Source organism: Miniopterus natalensis, chromosome 12, assembly GCF_054644295.1.
Source record: "Miniopterus natalensis isolate mMinNat1 chromosome 12, mMinNat1.hap1, whole genome shotgun sequence".
Classification (NCBI taxonomy): Eukaryota; Metazoa; Chordata; class Mammalia; order Chiroptera; family Miniopteridae; genus Miniopterus; species Miniopterus natalensis.
In genome coordinates this window covers 59,406,349-59,429,922 of record NC_142092.1, presented here as the reverse complement: position 1 = coordinate 59,429,922, position 23,574 = coordinate 59,406,349, and the positions used below count along the sequence as shown (strand labels likewise).

The window sequence follows — 23,574 nt, the reverse complement described above, 5'->3', positions numbered from 1 at the left end:
TGTGTTGTGGGGGCGGGGGTAAATCTGGAAGGCTATATATCAAATTGTTAAAATTGGATAGCTCTGGGTGTGGGGATTATCAGTGACTTTAATTTTCTTTATGTTTTTTTCAGTATTCTATATTTTCTACAATAAGCAAGTATTGTTTTATTTAAATTTTTAAATAATTTCAGAGTTAAGAAAAATTGCAAGAATAATACAAAAAAGATCGGAGATAATCTCCACCCAGATTTCACCAAAAGTTAACATTTTGTTACATGTACATTATTGTTTTCTGTGTCTCTTTCTGAATTACTAAGCATAAGTTACTGATAACTTTTTTCAGAATGAAACAAGTGATTTTAAAAGAATCAGGAAAAACATGTTTCTTACCACCACTCGTAATGTTTTTACTAAGATTTCTTTTCCCAGTGAAGTTTCCAGTGAAAAGTTGATGTTGTGGAGGCCAATTTCCAGAGGAAGCACGGTAAAGGTTACCAAATGACTGGAGGAGCCCTCTACTCTCTGCTGTAGACATCTGGAAGTCTTTCTCTCCTGATGGTTGATAATTGGGCTTCCTGATGAACAAATTCCCTCCACAGGAGACATTGTAACACAGAACTGAAATATCACCAATGAACAATTATATCAAAACACTTTATAAGGAAAGTATGCTCTGTGTTCCTCTGGACACAAACTCCTGATACTTTCACAGTGTTAAATAATTCCTTAGATTCTAAGGCCAAGAAGAAAGCTCATTTCAGAGTTTCTAAAACATACATACAAGTTCCTGTAGACCTTAGCAATGTGAAGGGATGTCTAGGATGCCCAACACTGCTCAGAAATACCTTACAGTGTTACCTACTAAGTCAGGGGCAAAGCTACTGAAGTTCTTTGTTCTTGCTGTGATAGCATTTGTTACACTGTCTCTTTGTATTTCATACAGTGGGAACCCCAGGTTCAGGCATTCTGTCCTACTCATTTTTGTATCTTTTAGCTCATTCTTTGGTATGCAACAAATGGTGTTATGAAAGACTGAAAACTCCCATGTGTTGGCATTCAAGTCCTTGCCCAAAATGTCCCCAGATTAATTTTCTAATCTTACCTTTTAACTTTCCACTTGTACCTAATTTTACAACCACACTCTGACTGCAGAAAGACCTAGGTTCAAATCTTGGCTCTGCCTCCTACTGTATAATGAGAGCAGGTTGTAAGAGCTCTTTCATTCTCCATCTCTGCATATTTGTAGTGGGGATAATAACAGTAGATACTAACTTCTGGCTCAAATAGTAAATATTTTTCATCTCTCTCCAGATCTAGTGAACTGACCGAATTGAGAACTATACCCCAAAGAATAAAACCATAATAACCAGAATAGATTAAGCAGGCAAACAAGAAAGAGTGCCAGTGTTCATCAACTAATTTTGAAAAATTTCTCAAAAATAAAAGTTCCTTCTTTCTCTTCAGAAACACAAACTATCCAGGGTGGGCAGGACAGGAATTAATATTGGCTTATGCTGCTGAACTGAGTTGAGTTTTTATTTTTTGTGTATGTAATAATTCCATTAATAGAATCCTCAGAAAGAGAATTCTTTTTTTCATTTATTTGAACATACCATAAATACCTACTTACCCCTATCCCAGACATCCTATAGTTGTAAACAGTTCCTTTCAATTCAATCTGTTCCCCTCGTACAACAGAATATGGTATATTCATTTCCAGGAAGACATCTTTGAACACTTTTGACTTGACAGTATCAGAAACACATATACCTTCAGCACAAAGTAAAAGCAAAGTAGAAGCACATTAGGGAATTCCTATAATACTTCATTAGTACTAAAATGGCTCACATTTGCTTTGCTTCAAGAAAAAAAATTAAATCATGTTTTCTTCATCATTGTCACCCTATGCCTTTGAGTTTTCTATTCATTGATCTTTATTTCAACAACTATTGGTATTAACAGAAAACTTTATTTGTCCAACAAATATTGAATTCTATTTAAGGCATGAGCTTTTCAACTAAAGAACCAAATCTCTTTTTAGATATTTATCACTGGTTCCATTTAATGGGTATAAAATTTTTATCATGAAAACCAAGATTTTATAGAAACAAAAAATAGCAAACAAACAAAACCAACCCTGAAGTTATTTATAAAGTATCTGCACTAGCCCTGGCCAGTTTGCCTCAGTGGTTAGAGTGTAGGCCGGCAGACTGAAGGGTTCTGGGTTTGATTTTAACCAAGGGCACATACCTCGGTTGCAGGCTCCATCCCTGGCCCTGGTCAGGGTGTGTGCGGAAGGCAACCAATCAATGTGTCTCTCTTACATCGATGTTTCTCTCTGTCTCTCTCTCTGTCTCTCTCTCTCTGTCTCTCTCTCTCTCTCTCTGTCTCTCTCTCTCTCTCTCCCCCTAACACTTCTACTTCCTTTCCACTCTCTCTAAAAATCAATGGAAAAAATTATCCTAGTTGAGGATTAAAAAAAAATGCTGATGTCAAGTCCCTATTTTATTTCATTTTTCTTAGTGATTGGGAGCTTGAGAAGAGTTAGAAGCAAATGCATACAACCAAGGTACATGCCCTTGACCAGCAATTGAACCCAAGACCCTTTGGTCCGAGGACCAACACTCTAACTACTGCACCAAACCAGCCAGGGCTTGACATCAGCATTCATAAAATGATGGCTTATAAAAGAGCAACAGAGGAAATCAATATGGTAAAAAATGTGAGCATATCTAAGCCTTTTTGTAAGACATTAAAAAGAATATTACTTAAAATGTCACCACTTAAGTCCTGGGTAAACTAAGTAGAAAATAACAAACACAAAAAAAACTTACTTTTTTTTAAATGATAGCAAAAATACAGCATTCTATAATGTCCTTATTAAGACAAAGCATCAAACTACATTTTGATAATCAAATTACTACTTAAATGAGTATATAACTTAAGCTTGCTTACCACTTTCTGAAATACCAACACCTTGAATTTCCCAGGTCGTTAGAGAATCAGGCAACACAAACTGCAACTCCTTTCTGAAAGTGAAAATGTTAATGTTCAAATACAGTGAAACATTGATAAACCCAACTAGACAGCATTCATTAACAGAATTTTGCTTCATATTACTGTAAAAGAAAAAAAAAATTACAGCAAAACAAAAATCACATCAGGTATTAGGAAATTCAAGCAAGAAAAATATATTGCATAAATCTCCTACTTGTTTTATGCTTTTAGATTTTTTCCCTTGGATGGTGAGAATTCAAATTCAGAAGGATGCCTTTGAAACATTGCAAATTTAAAACATACAAAACAAAGAAAAATTATGTTCATTATGTAGTATGTTCTAAAATAGGGAAGCAAAGTAATGCATCTCAACAGTGCTCATAAAGTTGACATAACTAAAAATTTCTGATTAAATTTATATATTCATTTCATTCAACAAACAGCTATTGTCCACCAATTCTGTGTCAGGCATAGTGGTAAGTACTGAGTATATAGCATTTATAAGATATAGTCCTGTTCTCAAGCAGTTTTCAGTCTAGTGGAAAAACCACTTAAATAAACTGCAATGTACTATAATAACTATATCAATAAAGCATAAAAAAATTCAGAGGAAATTTGGATTTATTCAACACACTTATTTTAGTGCTTCTACAAGCCAGACAGACTCTATGCCAGGTCCTAAATATAAAACAGTAATCTGAATTTAATCCTTGCCCTAGAGGTAATTACATTTTAATGTGGAAGATGGGCAGGTAAATAGGCCATTATAATACTGTGATACATGTAACAGGGTCAATCAGGAGGAATAATTTATCCAATCACTGGTACAGTAGGGAAAAGTGATGGGGAGGCTTACCAGAGGAAGTGCTAGCTAAGGGGCAATGTCAGCTGAAATGACAACACTGTGGAGGAAGAATTAGAGGGGATATGGTAGAGACAAGGAGACCCATTAGAAAACTGATGACAGGCTTGGGACTCAGTGCCTTGACTGCTTTGAGCCCACAAGAAAGGGTGATGGTCAGGGTCTCAACATTATGCATCACAGTTTTTAGTGCTTGGTACCAAGTGGGCATTCTGAAAAAATGTGTTGAATAAAGAAATTTAATGAGAAAAGAACCTTTCTTCTTATTAATCAACATTTGTTTTATAGTACAGCTATTTCAGGATAAAAAGGGTTGCTTTACAATATATAGCATAGGTGTGCTCAGTTAATGCTTACTGATGGAAATGAAATTAAGTGGAATCGAACACTTCTTCCCCAAGAGTTAATTCTGCCTTGGACCAACTAGTAGAGCAAAGCACACATTTAAGAGAAAATAAGTAAAGCAAAAAAAAAAAAAAAAAAAAATTGGCCAAATGGTAGTATTATCTTAACTCTTAAATGAACTATTGGGAAATGGGCAGTCTTCAGATTTTTGGCCATAATATTTGTATTTTCTCACATTTTTCAGAGATATGTCAAAGAAGTATACCTTTGTTAGATAGGACAAGGGTCTCAAGGTCTGGGCCATTCTTACTAAATCCTATTCTTGTTAAATGTTAAAATGTAGCACAGTATTTTGCAGACCAACTGTTAACACGATATAACCCAACCTGATAAATGTAGCCAACTGCAAAGAAGACATCAACATGTAATTGACCAAAGAGTGTATATAAGCAATGACTAAGCCTCCCTTCCAGAGGCAGAGCTTTGGATATGAATCCCCTATTTGCTGCAAGTAAATACAACTACCTTGCATATAGCCAACTGAATAGGGTACACAAAGTGGGGACCAAAGTGGGGAATCGCTTGAGTTCATTAATACCTTCTGGAGACATGATGAACTTCCCATAACCAGCTTTCTGGAAAATAGCTCCTTATTTCTGCTTTGGTTACTGGTGCCAGGGGCTGTATATCTGGGAGGGGGGGGTATATTCAGTTATAGAAAAACAACATAAATTCTATTTAGAGCCAAACTGTAAAATATGGACATTAATCTAAAACAACCATTTTCTGAAAGATCAATGAAACATGTTGCTTAGTGATTTCAAAATAAGAACTATTAGAGTTTCTCCATTAATAGCACTGACAAAACAAAGCATAAAAAAATCTTTGTTTTGTAAGTTGCTAAATGTTTAGTGTTCCTGAGATTATACAAGATAAAGTTATTTGCATTTTTATAATTGCAGTAATTCTGTTATTGTGATTCTCTGCCTTAGCTCAGAAATTTATTTATATTCCCTTTAGTCAAAATAAACAGAGCTCCTGCTCCTGTCCAAGGTGAACTAACAGGAACTGTAGTTATCCTTCTATCTTAAAAAAAAAAAAAAAAAAAAAAAAGACTACCAGACACACACCATGTAAAGCAGTTTTCAGACACCAGAGCTTAAGTGATCCAGGACTGTGATTCCTGAGAGAAGGGAGAAGATGGGGTAAAGCCTAGGACTGTCCAGATTTCCTGTCTGGAGACAGTTTACAGACTGGAGAATTTACAGACTGCAGGCAGGAAGAGGAACCTATGCAGACCCTTACAGAGTTGCAGCAACACACATGGGAGTTTTGGGAGGTGGAGCTGTCTAGAATGCAGAGTGCTAGTATCAGAGAGAAGCTGCAGAGATTGAGTTCCATGTAGCTGAAACCAAACCAGACGATTATAGTTGAAATAATGGTCAATGAAAAATATATGCACTAGGTTGTTTATGAAAATGCAGATTATAATAAGAAAAAGTCTAAAAACAACCCAAATACATCTAATAACATGGTTTTGGTAAGTAGCCACAAAAATTTATGTTTGCAGAAATATATCCATTCAAATGGATGATGTTTAAGACACATATTAAGCAAAACAATCAGATTATAAAACAGGAGCTGTCATTCTGCTTTTGTCTGTTTTATTTTGACTCTATATGTAAATGAAACAAAAGGCCTAAAAGTTATGAAAACATATTAATGAGATTTCTATAGAATCTGAAAATATATATTATACTTGAAACCAAAATAAGATTTCAACTTTTATATAAGTGCACTTAACCTTATGGTAGATTTAGAAACATTTTGCTATATTTGGTCATATAGGTATAAATGGAATTTTAAATGTTTGTAATATCACAGAACCATAGAATTTTAGAGCTCAGGGGCATATTGGAGATCATCTGGCCTAACTTTCTTGCTTTAGAAATTAGGAGACTGAATGAGTTTATAGAATGAGTCAGCTTTAAACTTGCCCTGGGTCTTGACTATAGACTAGTGTATTCTGCTCCATATACTATATATACCTTTTGGATTTCCAAAAATGATTAACACATTTTTTTTCTTATGGGTATTTGCAAGTTATCTTTTCTACTTTCAATTTTAAATAGAGCATGAAAATTACCTTAGCAGCATAAAATTACACAAAATTCCTCATATTGGGCAGAATTCTGATAGAAAATGTCAAACTTACGCAGCCTTCCCAATTGTATAGGTTTATGAGGGTCTTCAGCACGGAACTGGTTTGCTATGACACAACATTCCTTAAAAGCTTTGACACATCTTGGGCCTATCTTAATCCGGGCAGCTCGCTGTTCACAGGTTTCATCATCATTACGATGGGCTCCATCATAACAACATTTCTTCACTTGTACATGTTGGTATTTAGCAGCTGAAACGGTAATAATACAGGTGCACTTGATTATCCATAAAGCCATAACACCTCACGCTTAGAAAGGATCTGAAGGAATACTTGGTTTCTACTGCCATATGATGTCCCTCCCCACAACAGTCATGGTTAGTTGGCTGACTAGTCTCCCTTTAGAACTACTCTAGGAATGGGAGAATGTGGCTTCACGAGGTAGGTAGTCCACTCTGATTCATATTAAATGGTTAAAGGGCTTCCTGCAACTAAGCTAAATACTAAGTCTTGAAACTGCCACCTTGGGCTCAGCACCCTTTGACTAAAATATGTTAACTATCTGAGAAGCCCTCAATATTAAATAATTTCTATTAGACTTGTTTCCCAAAGAGTAATCCAAAATCCTATTGACTGTTAGACATATGAAATAAAAGAGATAGATTTCTAGGTATTCCCCAATTAATTAAATTATGGATTTTTTTCAGAATAAAATGAAATAATATGATTTTAATTGCTAGATTAAGTTTGTAGAGAGGAAATATTTATGACAAATAAAAGTTTATCTTTTAGATTTTAGAGATAGAAATAATACTTATTTTCCTCAGATTAAAGTTATGGTAAATGAACTATTGGATTTATTTGGATTCATCTTTTTGATAGAGGTGAATCAGATGTCAGTGAATATCTTTCTTTTTGACCATTTTACCTGAATTAGGGGACATTAGATAATGTTTCATTTTCTCCAGCTTTGGAATAATAGGACCATAACCTTTTTACAGTCACATGAAAATTTTAGGGTACCTTGTTCTGCTATTTTCTGCGGCAGCATTCTTCTTGGCCTGAGAATTTCTTTACATGGTTCATCTATTTTGTTTTTTTAAATGATAAAGACAAAAAAGAATAAAAGGAAAAGGAGATTAAAATCTCAAAAATAGAAAATTCCATGAAATACGTAAATATTTAAAACATTCACAAATCATTCATTTAAAATATTGAGAACCTGCTTTTAACTAGGCATTGCACACTACATATCTTACTATGATTTGTTTTATCTTAGGGGAGCTCCTGATCTAGTGTTATATAGTTTGGCTTGTTTGATCTGAGTTTGGTTTTGAATCCTGTAACCTTTTTCATCTACTCATTACAGAGAAATAGCTAAGTATTTACAGTGAGCAAAGTTTTTGTTGGATATGCTATTTTTATGATTTGTTTTTTGTGCTATATTATTACAAATAATAGCATTAAGTATACTTATAAACAATTTTAAAACCATAGAAGATGATTAAGATGTGATCCTTGCCCTTAGGGATCTCATAGTGCAGTGGCTAAGAAAAGATGTATAATTGAGTATAAGAATGTGCAGTGATGCACTGCTATTGTATTATAAACAGAGCTAGTCCCTACAATATTCTTTCTTTTAAAAGAGGAGGGAATGATCAATTTTATGGGGCAAAGAATCCTCATAGAGGAGATGATTCTTACACTAGCTCCTCCTGGCTAATAAAAGGAAAAGCAGTTCTGATGAGGAAAGGCCCCAAAGTGAAAAACAGCATAGGGGCACCCAAGAGCCACACTTGGCTCTGTAGAGCTTAAACATGGTATGGTAAAAGGTAAGGTAAGGGTAAGGGTAAGGGTAAGGGTAAGGGTAAGGGTAAGGGTAAGGTAAGGTAAGGTAAGGTAAGGTAAGGTAAGGTAAGGTAAGGTAAGGTAGAACAGGATGAGAAATAGTTGGAGAGAGTTGGGGAGAAGATCATGGGAGGCTTTGAGTACTACACTAAAAATGTGTACTTGCCCACTGGTGTGGCTCAGCGGTTGAGCATCAACCTGGGATCCAGGAGATTGGGGTTCGATTCCCGGTCAGGGCACATGCCCAGGTTGTGGGCTCCATCCCCAGTAGGGGGTGTGCAGGAGGCGGCTGATTAATGACTCATCATTGATATTTCTCTCTCTCTCTCCCTCTCCCTGAAATCAATAAAGACATATATATTTTTTAAAAAGTGTACTTTATCTTAAAGGCTAATGAAATGTACTATACATGTCATTCTAATATCAGTGTAGAGAATATTCTGGAGGGCAAAAAGGAGACCTGGTAGGCAAATGATTGATGTATATTTCAGTATCAATTTGCAGAATAAACAAAAAGTGATGAGCGTTTTACCATTTTCTTGGGTGTCATCTGCATTTGTGTTGGTGAGGAAGGTGAGTCCAGCCAAGTGGAATACATCTGCATTGTTGCGGCCACCACCTGCCCCACAGCCCAGGTCACTCTTCTCTAAAGCTTGAAATACCTGTCCAGACAGGTAAAATGTTGAGCCTATTCAGGTGTAGAAATCATTTCTCTAAAGAACTAAAGGTATGAGTTGTTTTAAGGTTATAACAAACTTGTGAAATATACCGGCCACTCACTTAGCAAATAGCCACGCATCCCAGCTGGCTCACTTCTCCTACTTCTGTGACTTTCTAAATAAACTTCTTGCATCAGAATTCTTGGCTCTGAATTCTTAGCCTAACTCAAGAACCGAGGTCTAACTCCACTGTTAATATAATCAATAGAGTATCTCCTCCCAAACAAAAGAAAAATAAATGGGTGAATGTATAAACGAGTGAATTAGCAAACACATTTTTAAGATGCTTAAAACAAAGCAAAACATCTTGTGTTTGAGGGAGAAGGGCTCTAGGTTCTAAGTGGGTGAGAACTTGTTTGGGGTGCTTATTCTAGTTTTAATTTTGACCCCAAATGTTTTCCTTTCTGAATGTTTTTAACTTCAGTTTCTTAGTTCTTCTGTCCTTGTTCAAGGAAATTCAAGCCTAGGAAACATGAACAGAGCGTAGGGGAGATAAACGGGAATTTAGGGGAATTGTATCATTTGCAAATTCTTCTGTGCCACAGACTTTTATGAGAGTAAAAAAACAAAAACAAAACAAACAAAACCTCCCCAGAGGTTGCTTATCCAGTCTTTTCTTGTGCTGCTACTATAATACCCCCCTCCCCTGCCTGCCCCCGCCCAAATCCCCAAATCTCCTCAATGGATGGCACTTTTGTTCCATGAATGTGATTGCTATAGCGGTCCTATGTTTTTAAAGTGCTTAACTCTACACCTGGGAGAACAAAAAAAGGATGGGACTTGTGCTTTGGGGAGTAACATGACAATGGCTTATCTTCCTAAGAACCACTATTAGAGTACAGATTTTGCTTATGAAAAAGCAGGTCTATTCTTCCCTTAATTCTTCCCTCACAACCTCCCCTGGGGGCCATACATTGTGACGCACTGCACAGAGCCACACACACACCATAACCAAGGCTATGCACTACTTAACTTTTTCTAGGGACTTTTTGGCTTTCCTTTGGAGTCCATATACAGCACTGTCCACCGCTGTTAAAGCCACCCAAGAATTTGACTGAGTTGCCATATTAAGAGATACATGTTCACCTGGAGAATATACATCTGTATCTGGAGACAGATAAACCTAGAAAGTCATTTGAAAAAGAAAAAAAAGGTAATTTTTATGAGACAAAATGTCATAGGTTGCTGTTTACAGTCTCCTTTACTCAGAAAAAATTCGATTGTGACATAATTTGTGGCTTACCTGAAGCTGGTTGCCACATTTTTCTTCAATATTTAACCAGATTGAGTCAGACACTAATTCTGCTGTCTGCTCTCCTGTGACAATATAATAGACCAGGAGACGGGCTGAAGGAACCATTCTCTGTGTCACTGGAACGTTTATACTTTGATAAGAGGAGTCTGGAAGTTTCTTCCTTGTGCCAAAGTCAATGATTTTGCCCTTGGATAAAATCTAAAAATAAAGAGTGTCAGCAAAAATAACTATAAAAACAAAACTTTTGCTTCAGGATGGAGCTTGGAGCTGGAGTAGAAATTATATTGAAGAAAAAGAAAGTTAACACCATATGAGCCTACTATGTGCCAGGAACTTTTATATTTACTTTAACTCCTTTAAATCTTATAATCCAGTAGGATAGAAATATTATTTCCATTGTGCAAATGAAAGGGCTGAAGCTCAAGAATTAACAAAATGTCATACTGATTTTAGTTCAAAATCACATAATTAGGAAAACAGAGAACTAAAATTTGACCCCAAATCTGTTTGAAGTCATCACACTGTCACTAAAATCTCCTTTGTTTTACTGATTAAAAAAATAGACCAGTGGTGTACATCTTACTAAGGAATTAACTTATAAAGGCAGGCATTAGATTCTAAACTGGAGACATAAATTTTTAAAAAATTACAGATTACATGAAGCCAAAATGTCTCCAAAGATCTAAGTTGTCCTTAGCAGGACTACATACAGTAGACTGTAAGTTTTGGTACACAGTCCCTAAATAGGTCCCCTAATTCTTCATCAATCAATATAATCTTTGGTCCCCATTTATTTTTTTCTTTCTCAAAAATACTGGAAAAATCCATCACCACCACCTTGTTTGGCCTGCCCACTGGAATAATTCATTCCATTTCTTTGACAATTGTCAGGAAGCCCTTAACGTTTTTCATACATTCTTCCTTGGTTTCACGGACAGGCTTGAGTGACCACTTCTGCTAACATAAGTGATAATAATAAGGGATGCTATAGAGCTGTAGAATTGGAGCAGGTATGATGTGACTCAACACTTAAGAACAGGATTTGGGTTCTCCTTTTATGCCAGTGAAATGCACATATTTTAAATAGGTCTGGGCATGTAATCTTTGGCCATGATATAGAGCAGAGGTAATGTGAGAATTTAATCAGGCTCTCTCTGAGGAGTAGTCAGCTCTCTTTGGTGAAAGGAGATCAGACAAGGAGTCAGAGGTTCCCAGTTCAAATAAAAATCTTCCTTTTCCAAGCTGAGTGACCATGGCAAGTCTTTTAACCTCTTGTCTCTCAGTTTCCTCATCTATGAAATGGTCATGAAAATCATGTCCAATCTCAAAGGTTTTTGAAAAACTTGTTATCAAATTAGATGATGTTGTTGAAGTGTTTTGTTAAAATAAATTTAAGAGATCATTCTAATGTTCCTCTATAAGCAAAGGAAAATGTTCCAGGTGGAGGAATAAATAGATGCAATTCTATCATTATTTTACTTACCAAGTAATTATACTGAGTTATTTTGTCAATATATGGACTTTTGGGGGTAACAATAATATTCATATTTTCTCCCACAAGCAAAGGTTTATAGTTTCCAGTCCAGCCAATATAAAGATAACTTTGACTGAGAGATGAATATGCTATTGCTCTGTAATCTCTGCTGGCCTGATTTTCTTCTGGAAGATCTGGGTCATTGGTCCTGACCTAAAAAAGAACATTTCAGAGAAGACATGTAGATTGCGATGAAATGTTTTCTGTGAAATATACTTTTTAAATTTCTTTCTTTCCTTTATAAATTTCTAAATTTTACACCACCAAATGCTGAAGAAAGGACTACCTCCACTACTCCCATGCTTATACTGCTGTGGTATTAAGTAACTTTACAAAGACTATGGACAATAATTAGAATCATATGGGATTATGAGCTGTGGTGGGAAAGTCTGGTGAAGTGAAGAGAGAAAGATGCTCCTGGAACAAATACTGGCACCCTTCCTGAAATGTAGTGGCAAGTTGTGGAGTCCTCTTCTAATGTGCTGGGATGGTAGAAATTTGGGGTAGTGGTGGGGAGGTCATGAGGACTAGAGGACAGGAGTTGTGAATGGACATCACAGAGATTCTCTGGCCCAATTTCATTGTGAAGTAGTGGCACAGAGGAGGGTTTATAAACACAGGGTGGGGCAGACATTATGTCATGGCAGCAATATCTACCTTTGACAGCAAAGGGGTTAGTAGTTCATACTCTGGAGTGTAATATGCATTGGTTTGCATCCCAGTACAGTCATTTATCAACTCTGGAGAAGTTATTTAAGAGAAGTTTGAAGCCTCTGTTTCCTCAGTTGCAAGTGGCAAAGATAATATTCTCTAACTCACAGAGCTGATTAAGTGGGTGTTAGATGTGATCTACATAAAGCTCTTAGCACAATGCATTTTTTATTTGGAATTGGGAACTTAGACATTATTTGCTGGGAGAAAAGACTATTAAGTGAGCTCTAAAGTGGGGTGGTTCATGCAGCTATAAAAAAAAGGGAGGCTCCCACATTTAACTCTTTTATAGCCCTGAAAAAAGATAAAAATTGGGGATAGCCGGAGAGAATATCCCTACCACTGACTTCTACTGCTATACTTATTCTGAAGCTTCTAGATTCTAATATAGTTTTACTGATGTAAGAGAAAATAATTAATTCTCAAATAAAAAAGTGATAGATTTATCTTCCTCTAGTGCTATTTTTGTTTGTTTGTTTATTTATTTTTGGATGCAAAATTGTGGAACCGTTCACTGGACTCAAGTGCAAAATCTCTTGCATCTGTTCTCTACACTAGCCAAAGTGCACAGTCAAAAGTATAAATTGTCCTTGAAAATTTAACAGAATTCAGCTCACATTAAACTCCAGCGCCGTCACTCCAGATGGAAGATTGATTACAAATGAAGCTACTCCATCACTGGAACCTGTTACGCTTTTCTTTGATTCCAAGTCAGCAGTCTCTTGGTTTTCATTGACTGTTTGTGCACTCAGGGTCACCGGCACCCCTCCTATTATTTCATCAAGAGAATCCTTAACTTGCACCTGTTTGTCAGAACAGTCCAAATTCAATTCAACAGCTCAGCACTTGTTTTAAAGCATAACAATTCAGAATTAATTTTCTTTCTTCCCCACCAAAGTATAAATATTCATGTTTAATTCAGTAAAGAGAAGTGTGTTCTCAGCTTATAAAAAGATTTAATTCTATTTAGTTAAATCATTTTTGAATAGATTCTCCTGTATATCAAGTAGACTCTGAACATAAATATTATTTTTTTAATTGTGCCAAGTAGATGTGATAAGGTATTCTGCTATCTAACTTCTGTGTTTCTTCAGTTGGTTTAGGATTAAATAAAAGAGAAAAAATGAAACTTCCCACTCACTTCTGGGAATGATTCTCTTGGATATGAGAAACAATAAATGCACCCTTTTTTCTCTTAATCTCTGCTTCTCACTGCCATGCATATAATCATGTATATTTTCCATGGACATATTTTATATTATTTTCTTTTTATATGTGATAGTAAAAGCCAGTGACCTCCAGTAAGTAATAAATAAAACATTTTAATTATACTAAAGCTGACTTTTAAAAGCAGCACATTTTCAAAGAAAAAAACCCTCACTCTTCTCTGGCTTTCTAAACTAAGGACAGAGAACACAAATGTCTATTTTAAAAATATAACAGGATATAACATAATATATAAATAATAAAAAATATATACTGAATATAATAAAATCTAATTAAAAAGTCAAATGAATATCTTAATTCCATACTATTAGCTTTTTAAAAAGGAAAAGTAGAGGAAGGAGAGAAAACATTAAATAGGAAGGAGGAAGCAAAAAAGACAGAAAAGAGAGTCAGGGATAGGACAAGTCAAGATGGAAAGGATGGAGGACAATGTAGACAGATGAGATCAGACAGAGTTATGCACAAGGAGAATACAGAGTGAAAAGCCCAGAGATGCAAACTCAGAGACACGCAGGATGTAAAAAATGGTGAGAGACACGGGTTTTTTTTCCAAGGAATTATATCTGCATCTTAAGGCTTTTTAGGAACATGCCACCAAATAGTTTGGTTATTTTTATTGCTAATCCTCACCCAAGGATATTTTTTCCACTGGTCTTTAGAGAGAGTGGGAGGGAGGGAGGGAGGGAGGGAGGGAGGGAGGGAGGGAAGGAGGGAGGGAGGGAGGGAGTGGGGGGGAGAGAGAGAGAGAGAGAGACATCAATGCGCGAGAGACACATCAATTGGTTGCCTCCTGCACAGGCCCCAACCAGGGCCAAGGAATGAACCTGCAACCCAGGTACTAGCCCTTGACTGGGAATCAAACCTGAGACTCTGGTCCAAGGGCTGAAGCTCTAACCACTGAGCAAAACCAATGAGGGTGGGTTTTTTTGTTTTGTTTTTAATTATTTCACAGGGAGAATTGATGTAGATTTAAAAAAAATCCTCACCTGAGGATATGCTTATTGATTTTAGAGAGAAGAGAAAGAAGAGAGAGAGAGAAGGAGGGAGAGAGAGAGAAACATCAATGTGAGAGAGAACATCAATTTGTTGCCTTTCTTATGTGCCCTGACTGGGGATTGAACCCACAACCTTTTGGTATACAGGACAATGCTCCAACCAACTGAGCCACATGAGCCAGAGCCAAATAGTTTTAAATGTTAGTGTTTTTTGAACTATAGACTTGTGGGGTTTTATTTACATATAATTTAATGCAATGCTTATTTAGGGAATGCCTAACACAGGCTATCTTATTAAATAATGACACTTGCCATAAGGCTGAAGCTGACTTGCAGTTTCCCACCCCTGTCCAGGTCCACAGGAGGGGCAGCTTTTACAGAGTGAGTTCCCTGCATGATGTGCCTATCTAGGGCTCTTCCCCTGTTTGCCACCCGACCATAGTTTCTGTAAACAGAAAAGGTCAATTATGTTCGGCAGTTTCTCCACCCCCTTACCCCCCCCCAATCTACCTTGATAGAATATGGAATTCCAGGCTTCAAGAAAAGAGGAGTAGCAACCAAATTCAGTTTGTAGGGAGAGAGGACGTATCTGATGCCAGAAAATTCTGCCTCTTCAGAAAATCCACCTAGAGAAATGACAAGAATCATGTTGACCTTTTCAGGGATACTGATCTGTATGGGGATCTATTTATCTCAATATGTCTCCACAGACTTGTTCCTTCACTTGCTCTATTCCTGCACTCTTTCACTTAACAATTGGAAGTAAGATGCGGGTCTTGGTTCAGAGGAGCAGTGCAGAGAAGAGTTTAACCCTCAGGAACTTCCGAAGCCTCATGTACAAGGCTTGTGTGTATAGATGCCCTGTGTAGAATTAGAGCTATAGGGCTGAATTCAGGAAAAATGCAAAGAAGGGACACCACTTTTCATTGTGGTCTGAGTTTCAGTTGAGTATGTACAAAGGATTAAGGAGAGAAGGAAAGGGTAGGCCAGAGACAGAGCCTTATAGGAGGTTCACCATTAGAGTGTAGAAATATGGAGAGAAATGTAGAGGAAGTCAGAAAAGAGTGCTTGAGGTAGAGAGAACCCTGAGTGTCCACTGGCAAGATCCCAGTAGTGTTACCCTCCAGCTAAAACTTAAGCTAAACTATTAAGAGTAACATACGAAGCCCTAGTGTCCCCAGACTCCTTCCCAATATTGCATCCCCAATATCCTCTATACTTTGACTAAGTGGATAATCTGTTATTCTCAAAGATCAAGATTCACTTTGCACCCTTGGAGTGTCCCTCTATGGAGGGTACCCACTTCACCCTATCTATCATCCTTATCTCAAAACTCTACTTATCCTGTAAGACTCATTATCTTTAGGACACTGTTTTTGGTTGCTCAACCATCACCTAGGAGCTCACCTTCCTCTCAACATCCATAGCATTAACTATTGTGCTTAAAGCACACATGGAATTCTTTCTTGATACTGAATTCTTTTGTTTACCTGTGTTATAGCTGATGCTAGTGTGTTGTATGTTGTAAGCCACTTGAGTGCTGGGATTATACATCATTCATATTTGGAAGCCTGCATGTTTAGCAACACTCTTTGACTACTTCATATTTCTTAAACTGAATTTATTTGAAATAAATTGAGAAAAAATAAAAGAAAGAAACATGAAAATAATAGCAAAAACAACAGCCAGGGCAAGAAGTACTAAGTTATCATCATTATCCAACATCTGTTGAGCATCTGATATATACAAGGTGCTCAATATCTAAATAATTACCTTCACTCTTCATTCTGCTACCTTAGACATACAAATTTTAAAAGGTAAAAGAGGCCTTAGGGATCATCTTTAACTTTAATTAAAAAAAAAATAGACTCAGTGTGGTTAAATTATTTGTTCAAGGTTAGTTGGGGGTTCAATATAAACCTGAAAATATAAAAAACATTAGTAATCAAGACATACCAAAAGTAAGACAATTTGACTCAACTTGGAATAAAAATTAATAAATAACTATTAAAAACTGTTGGAGTGGGGTTGAGAGCACTAAACAAGATGTTAAGGATGCTACAAAAGTAGTAGGTGGACCCAAGAAAGAGGAGGGGGAACAGAAGGAGGAAGAGAAGGAGGAGGGCTAACCTTATATGGTCCTCATTTTGGGACAGGTACTGTTTTAAGTGCTTTGTGTATATTGACTTTATGATCCTAACCACAACCTTATGAAGTGTATACTATTATTGTACCCATTTTAGAAACTTTATTACCTCCAATTTTATTATTATTATTTTAAGATGTTTTTATTGATTTCAGAGAGAGGAAGGGAGAAGGAGAGATAGAAACATCAATGATGAGAGAGAATCACTGATTGGCTGCCTCTGGCACGCTCCCTACCAGGGATTGAGCCTGCAACCTAGGCATGTGCCCTGACTGGGAATCAAACTGTGACCGTTTGGTTCATAGATTGATGCTCAACCACTGAGCCACGCCGGCTGGGCTGCCTCTCATTTTAGATAGAATTCCTGAACATTACAGCTGAAAAATGGCTTTTGGAGGCATTTGGTTCAACTTCATCATTGCACAGATAAGGAGACTAAAAATGATAATAATAACTTTCATTTGTATAGTACATTATCAAACATTTTTACATACATAATTTTATTTTTCTTTTGTTTCTCACCAGGTGAGAACATTGGGGTGCCAGATGGTCAAGCCAGATAGACTGCAGAGCCACTCAGGATAGCAACTGGGCAAGTGTTATCCTGCAGTTGAAGCAATGGGAACCCAATGACTAGAGAATGGCAATGTTATATTCTAATCTCAGCTTTTAATGACATAAAAAGTAAAATTTGACTATGAAAGAAAATAAAATATGAAAGAACTGTAGAAATTATTTATACCTTTAATATACTGTCTAAATATTTCCCAAGATAAAGTAAAAGAGAAAGAAAAGAAAGAAAAAAATAAAAAAAGAAAGAAAGACAAAGAGAGAGAGAGGGAGGGAGGGAGGAAGGAAGGAAAAGAGAGAGAAAAAGGAACTTACCTGTAGATTCTATGACTGTTACACCAATATAAAGGTACTTATTGTTTAAGTCTTCCAGACTGCTGTAGGACAATTCTTTAATTGCTGTTTCAGAGTTAAGTGTGACTTTGGCAATTCCATTTATCAACTTTTTAAAAGGAAAAAAGGAAAGAGTTATTTCAGAGAAAAACTTACAAGGAAAATTTAACAAAGTCTGCTTTTACTACCCTCTCAAGTGAAGGCCAATGCCAGAGGAATGGTTTATCATCACCACTAAAGTAAATCACTGGTCCACAACTAAGTCCAGAATGTTATTTTCTAATCTATATTATAGAATTATAGACATGGAGAGTCTTAAACATCATTTGATTCAACAGGTCTTTTTCATACTGACAAAGATGTCTTCTTCCAATTCTGCGTCATCATCCATCTCCCTAGGCCTTTCAGCTTACTTTTGCTCTTAACTGAGAGTTTGTTGGGTTTTATATTTAATTTGTGCTGTGCTGCTTACATATTGAAACACTAATTAAAAACATACCATGGGTAAAGGGATATGGGTTAAGTCATATTATATAATTTTATTAGTAATCACAATAGTAAAGTAGATTTTGCCTTATTTTTTTCTTCTAAAATTAAATAACTTGAAGCCAGGGATTTTTGTATTATTTAGCTTTAAGTCTCAGTGTCTAGCATAAAATCTTGCATTAAAAAGTGGCATTTAATTTATATCTTGAACAAATAAAACTTTTGAAAAAGCAAAGGCTAAATAACTGATGATGTAAACTACATGTATATGCAACAGTGAGTAGAATGACATGAGTCCTTATCATCTGTGGTATAATGTAAAAATCACTGAACAAGGGAAAAGGGAACCAGGGCTCTAATCTGGTCCCAGCAACCACTACCCCTTAACCATGGACAATTAACTTCCCAATGAATTCATTCACTCACAAATATTTATAGAGTAGTACCTACTACTCGCCAGGAACCATGCTGGCTCTGAGCATATAATGGGAATGATTCAGACCTACAAAGAGTTTAGTGTAGAAGATGATAGAGAAGTAAATAAACCATGACAATAAGGAAGGGTTTCTCAACCTCAGCACTATTGACATTTGGGAAGGATAACTCTGTTGTAGGGTGCTGCTCTGTGCATTGTAGAAGTTTAGCAGCACCCCTGGCCTCTACCTACTAAGTGCCAGTAGCATCTTCTTCCCCAGCTATGACAACCACAAATGTCTGTGGACATTGCCAAATATCCCCACAGGGGGAAAAATAGTCCCTGGTTGAGAATCGCTGCAATAAATTGTCCAATGCACTCTACTAAGAGAGGCTCAAGGCCTAAGGGAGTATACCTGGCAGGGGCAGTTAACCTCGTTGAGAGGAATCAGGGGGACATTCCAGAGAAAAGGTGTCAAGGTTGAGACTTAAAGTCCCAGGAAGAATTAGGCAGGCAAAGGAGAGGCAGGAGGGGACAAAAGGCAAGAGCATTCCCAAGCAGGAGCAGCGTTGCAAAGACCTGGAAGCAAGAGAGACTAGTATGAGAAAGAGAAAAGGGGGAAGTGGCACGAGGCTGGTGAGGGGGGCTGATGTCACGGAAAATGGGCTTTATCCTAAGGACAACGAAAAGCCAATGGAGGATTTTCAGCTTCCATTTCCCATACCTATATAAAATGAGAGATCAGAAAACATAATTTTTAAGTAATTTTCCATCTCTATCAATCATGACGTCTCTTTAGGTACCATCTTAACATCTTACCATCGTGCTTTGCATTGCTTTTTCCATCATTTCTTTATGGTCATCATGTAAGTCATCTTTTATTCCAAAAGAGATAAAAACTTCAGCCTCAGTGACAACTTTGTTATGAAAATATCTGTCAAACAATAATACCATGAAATTATTTTGCTAACAAGGCTACAAAAAAAAAAATTCAGATAAACTAACAATTTGAAATTACATAGAGCACTTGATACACTTTAAATTGTCTTCCATCCACTATTAGATTTCACCCTCATAAAGCTACAATAATGAAGCCAAAGTGCAGATTTTTATGACCATGTGCTTGATGGAAAAACTGACCTTGAGGAGGTCAAAAGACTCAGGTCCAGAGCCCTTTCCTACAGAACACATTGCTTCCTTGATTATTTTGATGTCAGTGGGAAGCTGCTTCCTATTTCCTTTTATATATTTAAAAGCAGCATGTCCAATCTTACTGTTATATGAGATAAATTTAATTTTAATCCTAACTGGGTATTACCTTCCTGGTTTAGAATTAAAGCAAGAATAAAGGAAACTTTCTGCACAGCAAATAATACTATAGCAAGAACCAACTTTCCTTATTCATAGTTTGAACAAATAAAGTGTCTCCATTAGAAGAAATTAACTCTATAATTCCATGTCAGATGAGCTTTGTATGTAGATTAGACTAACTCAAAAACACTCTATTTTAGGAATAAATGCTAGTAAGAGAGGCAGTAGAGGGTAGCATTTGAGGGCATGGACTGTGGAGCCAGACCGAATGTGCAGCTTACTAGCTGTGCAATCTTGGGTAAATTACTGAACGTTTATGTACCTCCATTTTTTCATTTGTAAAATGAGGACAGTAATAGTATCTACCTCATAGAGGTTTCATAAAGATTAAATGAGCTAATATAGAGAGTGCTTCAAACGTGCCTGACACAGCCTGATGGGGTGTGGCTCAGTGGTTGAGCATCGGCCTAGGATCCAGGAGATCACAGTTCGATTCCCAGTCAGGGCACATGCCCCAGTTGGGGGCTCGATCCCCAGTAGGGGGCGTGCAGGAAGCAGGCAATCAATGACTCTCTCATCATTGATGTTTCTCTCTCTCTCTCTCTCTCTCTCTCCCTCTCTTCCTCTCTCTGAAATCAATAAAGATATATATTCAATAAATAAATAAATAAATAAGTAAATGACAGGAAAGAAGGCTTCATATCTTAGTCCCAATATCCTAAGTCATGCTGGTTCCTAAACATACCCAATGATCCCTAAGGGTTTTTTTTTGTGGGTGATTAACCAACAAAGCTAAAGTCAGGACCCACTCACATTGGAATGAGCAAATAACCTATAGGTATGATGTCTTCTCAATCAGTCAATCCCAAAGTTATGGCAGATATTGCCGATAAATCACAGATCTAAGCAATACATAAGAGTATTAAATCAACATATTGTGCATCTTAAACTTTCACAATGTTACATGTCAATTATATCTCAATAAAGCTGAAAAAATCACAGATTTCCCTTTGGGTAACTATCACTCACCAGAGTTGGCCTCAATTTAGCTGGATAATATGAAAAATAAATAACTTTCTTACCTTGCTTTTATGGTAATTTCAAAATTATTGAAGTTCTTATAGCCAATGAAACTATGTTCTGGTTCTATTGAGACAGAAAACTGTGGCAACACTAAAATAAAAATAAAAAGGCAATATTACCACTTAAATTACAGCAGCCTCCTTTCTGGTATAGCTGATGTAACTTTAGTACAACATCCAGCTGTCATCATCGTCATTGATGACAACAACATCATCATCACTGGGATGCCTCCCACTCCACCAATCAGAGGTCAGTCCAACTATCTATGTACCAGATGCACTTTGTTTATACTTAGATTACCACATTTATTATAGGCAATTGCTTATTTCCTTGACTAGAGTGTGAGTTCCTTGAAAAAAGACTTCTCTATTTATCTTTGTATATCTTCCCCTCTCACCCTTCTCATAAGTCTTAAACATAATAAATGTTTATTAAATGGAAAACAGAAACTTCTTGCTTATTTGGTATTTCTCTTTTTTGTCCAGTAGATACAATCCACACAGTCCCCAAAATTCCAGCATAAACTCTGACTCTCATCAAAAAGAGAAAGCTTATAATTAACTATAAGAAATAATATCCATGCAAAATTAAAAATTAGAACATAAAGGAGTTGTTTTTTCCCCCTATTTTTTGGGTATCTTGGTTGCCCAAGAGAATACAATATCATCTGTTGAAATGTCACTGTCTTCTCTTTATACTTACTCAGACTGTGTACCAGGGCTTATGGATTCTAATTCTATTAACCTACACAACAGTTAATAGAAAATTGGGTGACTGAGTGACCCTGATATTGTGGACAAAGACTGGCACACAAATATAAGTGAGATAGTTGGTTTCAGATATGGCTCATGTGTTTTCTAGATGGTGAAGGCTAGAAGTAAAAGAACAATGCAATTTGTTGCTCTGGACTGCATTCCTATGTAATCAAAGATCCAGGCACATGTGCTTTCTTCAGGATATGAAGTGCAAGGAAATATTTCACCCTTTCATCTAATACACATTTGCCATGTAGCAGGGACACTACTGTCAACACGGATATGCCAGTGAACAAAACCGACACAAACTCTGTCCTTAATGTGCTCACAGTCAGGCAGAGAAGACAGGCATATGAAAAAAAATTACACAAATACCTAAACCACAGTTATGAAACCAGATATGAAGAAGTACAGAGAATCCTACTTGGGAAAGAGAATTCAGGGAAAGCTTCTCTTAATAAATGGCTTTTCAATTGAGACTGGAAAGGTGAGTAAGAATTGGTTAGGCAATGAGAGAGGGGAAAAGTGTTCTAGGGAGATGGGACATCATGCATAAAGTCCCCACTGCTGGAGGGAAGCAAGGGGAAGAGTGGTATAAAATGAGACTAAAGAGGCAGTAGGCCAGTTCAAAATAGGGATTTTGATTTTCATTATAAAAGGAATGAGAAGCCACTGGGGACTTTTCAATAGCGATATAATATGATGAGATTTGCGTTTCCAGATTATTTTGGTTAAAGCCAAGGGAGAAGATTTTGGAAGAAGAGATAGCAATCAAGAGGCTTTGCAGTAATCCAGGAGAGAGACTTGCGCTGAACCGATGAGGGCAGCCACAGGTAATAAGAGGTGGATGAATTTTAGATATATATAGGAAGCAGCAAAAACACTTGGAGGAAGGGAGGTTGGTTGTAATTATATGTATTGAAAGCCTATATTCTTTAAAATTAAGTTTAATTGTAACAAATTTGTCATTGTTTTGTTTGTTAATTGTTAAAACTTGTGTATTTACTTTCCATATTAAGAGTCTCCTGGGGGATTAAACAATGACTTCAAGCAGAAAAAAGTTAAATTTGATATCAGAGCACACACATACTCGATCTAATAAACAACTATTAAAAATGGAAAAATTAAGCTATTTATATGTTAATTATTAGTCCATTAACATGATTGATTTCAAAATAAGAATATTTTAATTTCCAAATAAATATATGAGAGATTTGTGCACCAGAAGGCAAATAGCACTGGACTAGAGGAAAGAAAATCCAATGGTTGTCCTTGTTCTGTCACTACTTAGTTGTAATGACTTTAGTAAATCATGTATTAGTCTTTCTGAGTTCCACTCACCTCATCTCTGATTAAGTTTCTCCTAAAGTCGTAATTTTGGAAAAAGGCCTTAACTAGTGAAGCTCCTCAGGGAGCTAGGTCTCTTCAGGTTCTATGACGAGGAGCATAGGTCTAGAGAGATTGGTGTGCTTGTTCAAGATTACCCAGAGCATGCTGAAACTAGAGCCTAGACATTGGGACAAGCACTCCCATGCCCTCCCCCAGTACTTCTCACCAAACCAGCAGGCTGTCTCATCTTCAGGGAGTGATTTTGCATTAAGTTTATTACTGAAAATAATTATTACAAAAACACTAACTCTTTATAGGTAAACTTTTGTCAGAAATTACCATATTCTTTAACTTCAAAATATGCAGTTCCAGTTGTTGAAAAGTCCTCTTTATATTTAGCTTGAATTGTCCACACACCATATCTGTGAAAGCAAAATATTTAAAATTACAGAAGTCATCAAGTATTTTTAATTTACCCAGAGGGAATCTAATCAATCCTTATTTTAAGGA

The 23,574-nt window shown here is 36.5% G+C and overlaps 1 protein-coding gene across 1 annotated transcript in view; it reads right to left on the bottom strand.

Moving 5' to 3' along the window:
• C5 (complement C5) overlaps positions 1-23,574 on the bottom strand; it is a 75,844-nt gene that overhangs the window by 37,611 nt on the left and 14,659 nt on the right. The window contains exons 6-21 of the mRNA XM_087823222.1: positions 23,404-23,486; positions 20,980-21,070; positions 19,406-19,520; positions 17,668-17,794; positions 15,147-15,262; positions 13,032-13,217; positions 11,653-11,856; positions 10,158-10,367; positions 9,888-10,037; positions 8,728-8,857; positions 7,371-7,433; positions 6,402-6,599; positions 4,785-4,875; positions 2,938-3,011; positions 1,613-1,752; positions 373-600 (exon numbers count right to left, since the gene is read on the bottom strand). Coding sequence (XP_087679348.1) covers positions 373-600; positions 1,613-1,752; positions 2,938-3,011; positions 4,785-4,875; positions 6,402-6,599; positions 7,371-7,433; positions 8,728-8,857; positions 9,888-10,037; positions 10,158-10,367; positions 11,653-11,856; positions 13,032-13,217; positions 15,147-15,262; positions 17,668-17,794; positions 19,406-19,520; positions 20,980-21,070; positions 23,404-23,486 — 2,206 coding nt within the window. The remainder of the gene's footprint in view (positions 1-372; positions 601-1,612; positions 1,753-2,937; positions 3,012-4,784; positions 4,876-6,401; positions 6,600-7,370; positions 7,434-8,727; positions 8,858-9,887; positions 10,038-10,157; positions 10,368-11,652; positions 11,857-13,031; positions 13,218-15,146; positions 15,263-17,667; positions 17,795-19,405; positions 19,521-20,979; positions 21,071-23,403; positions 23,487-23,574) is intronic.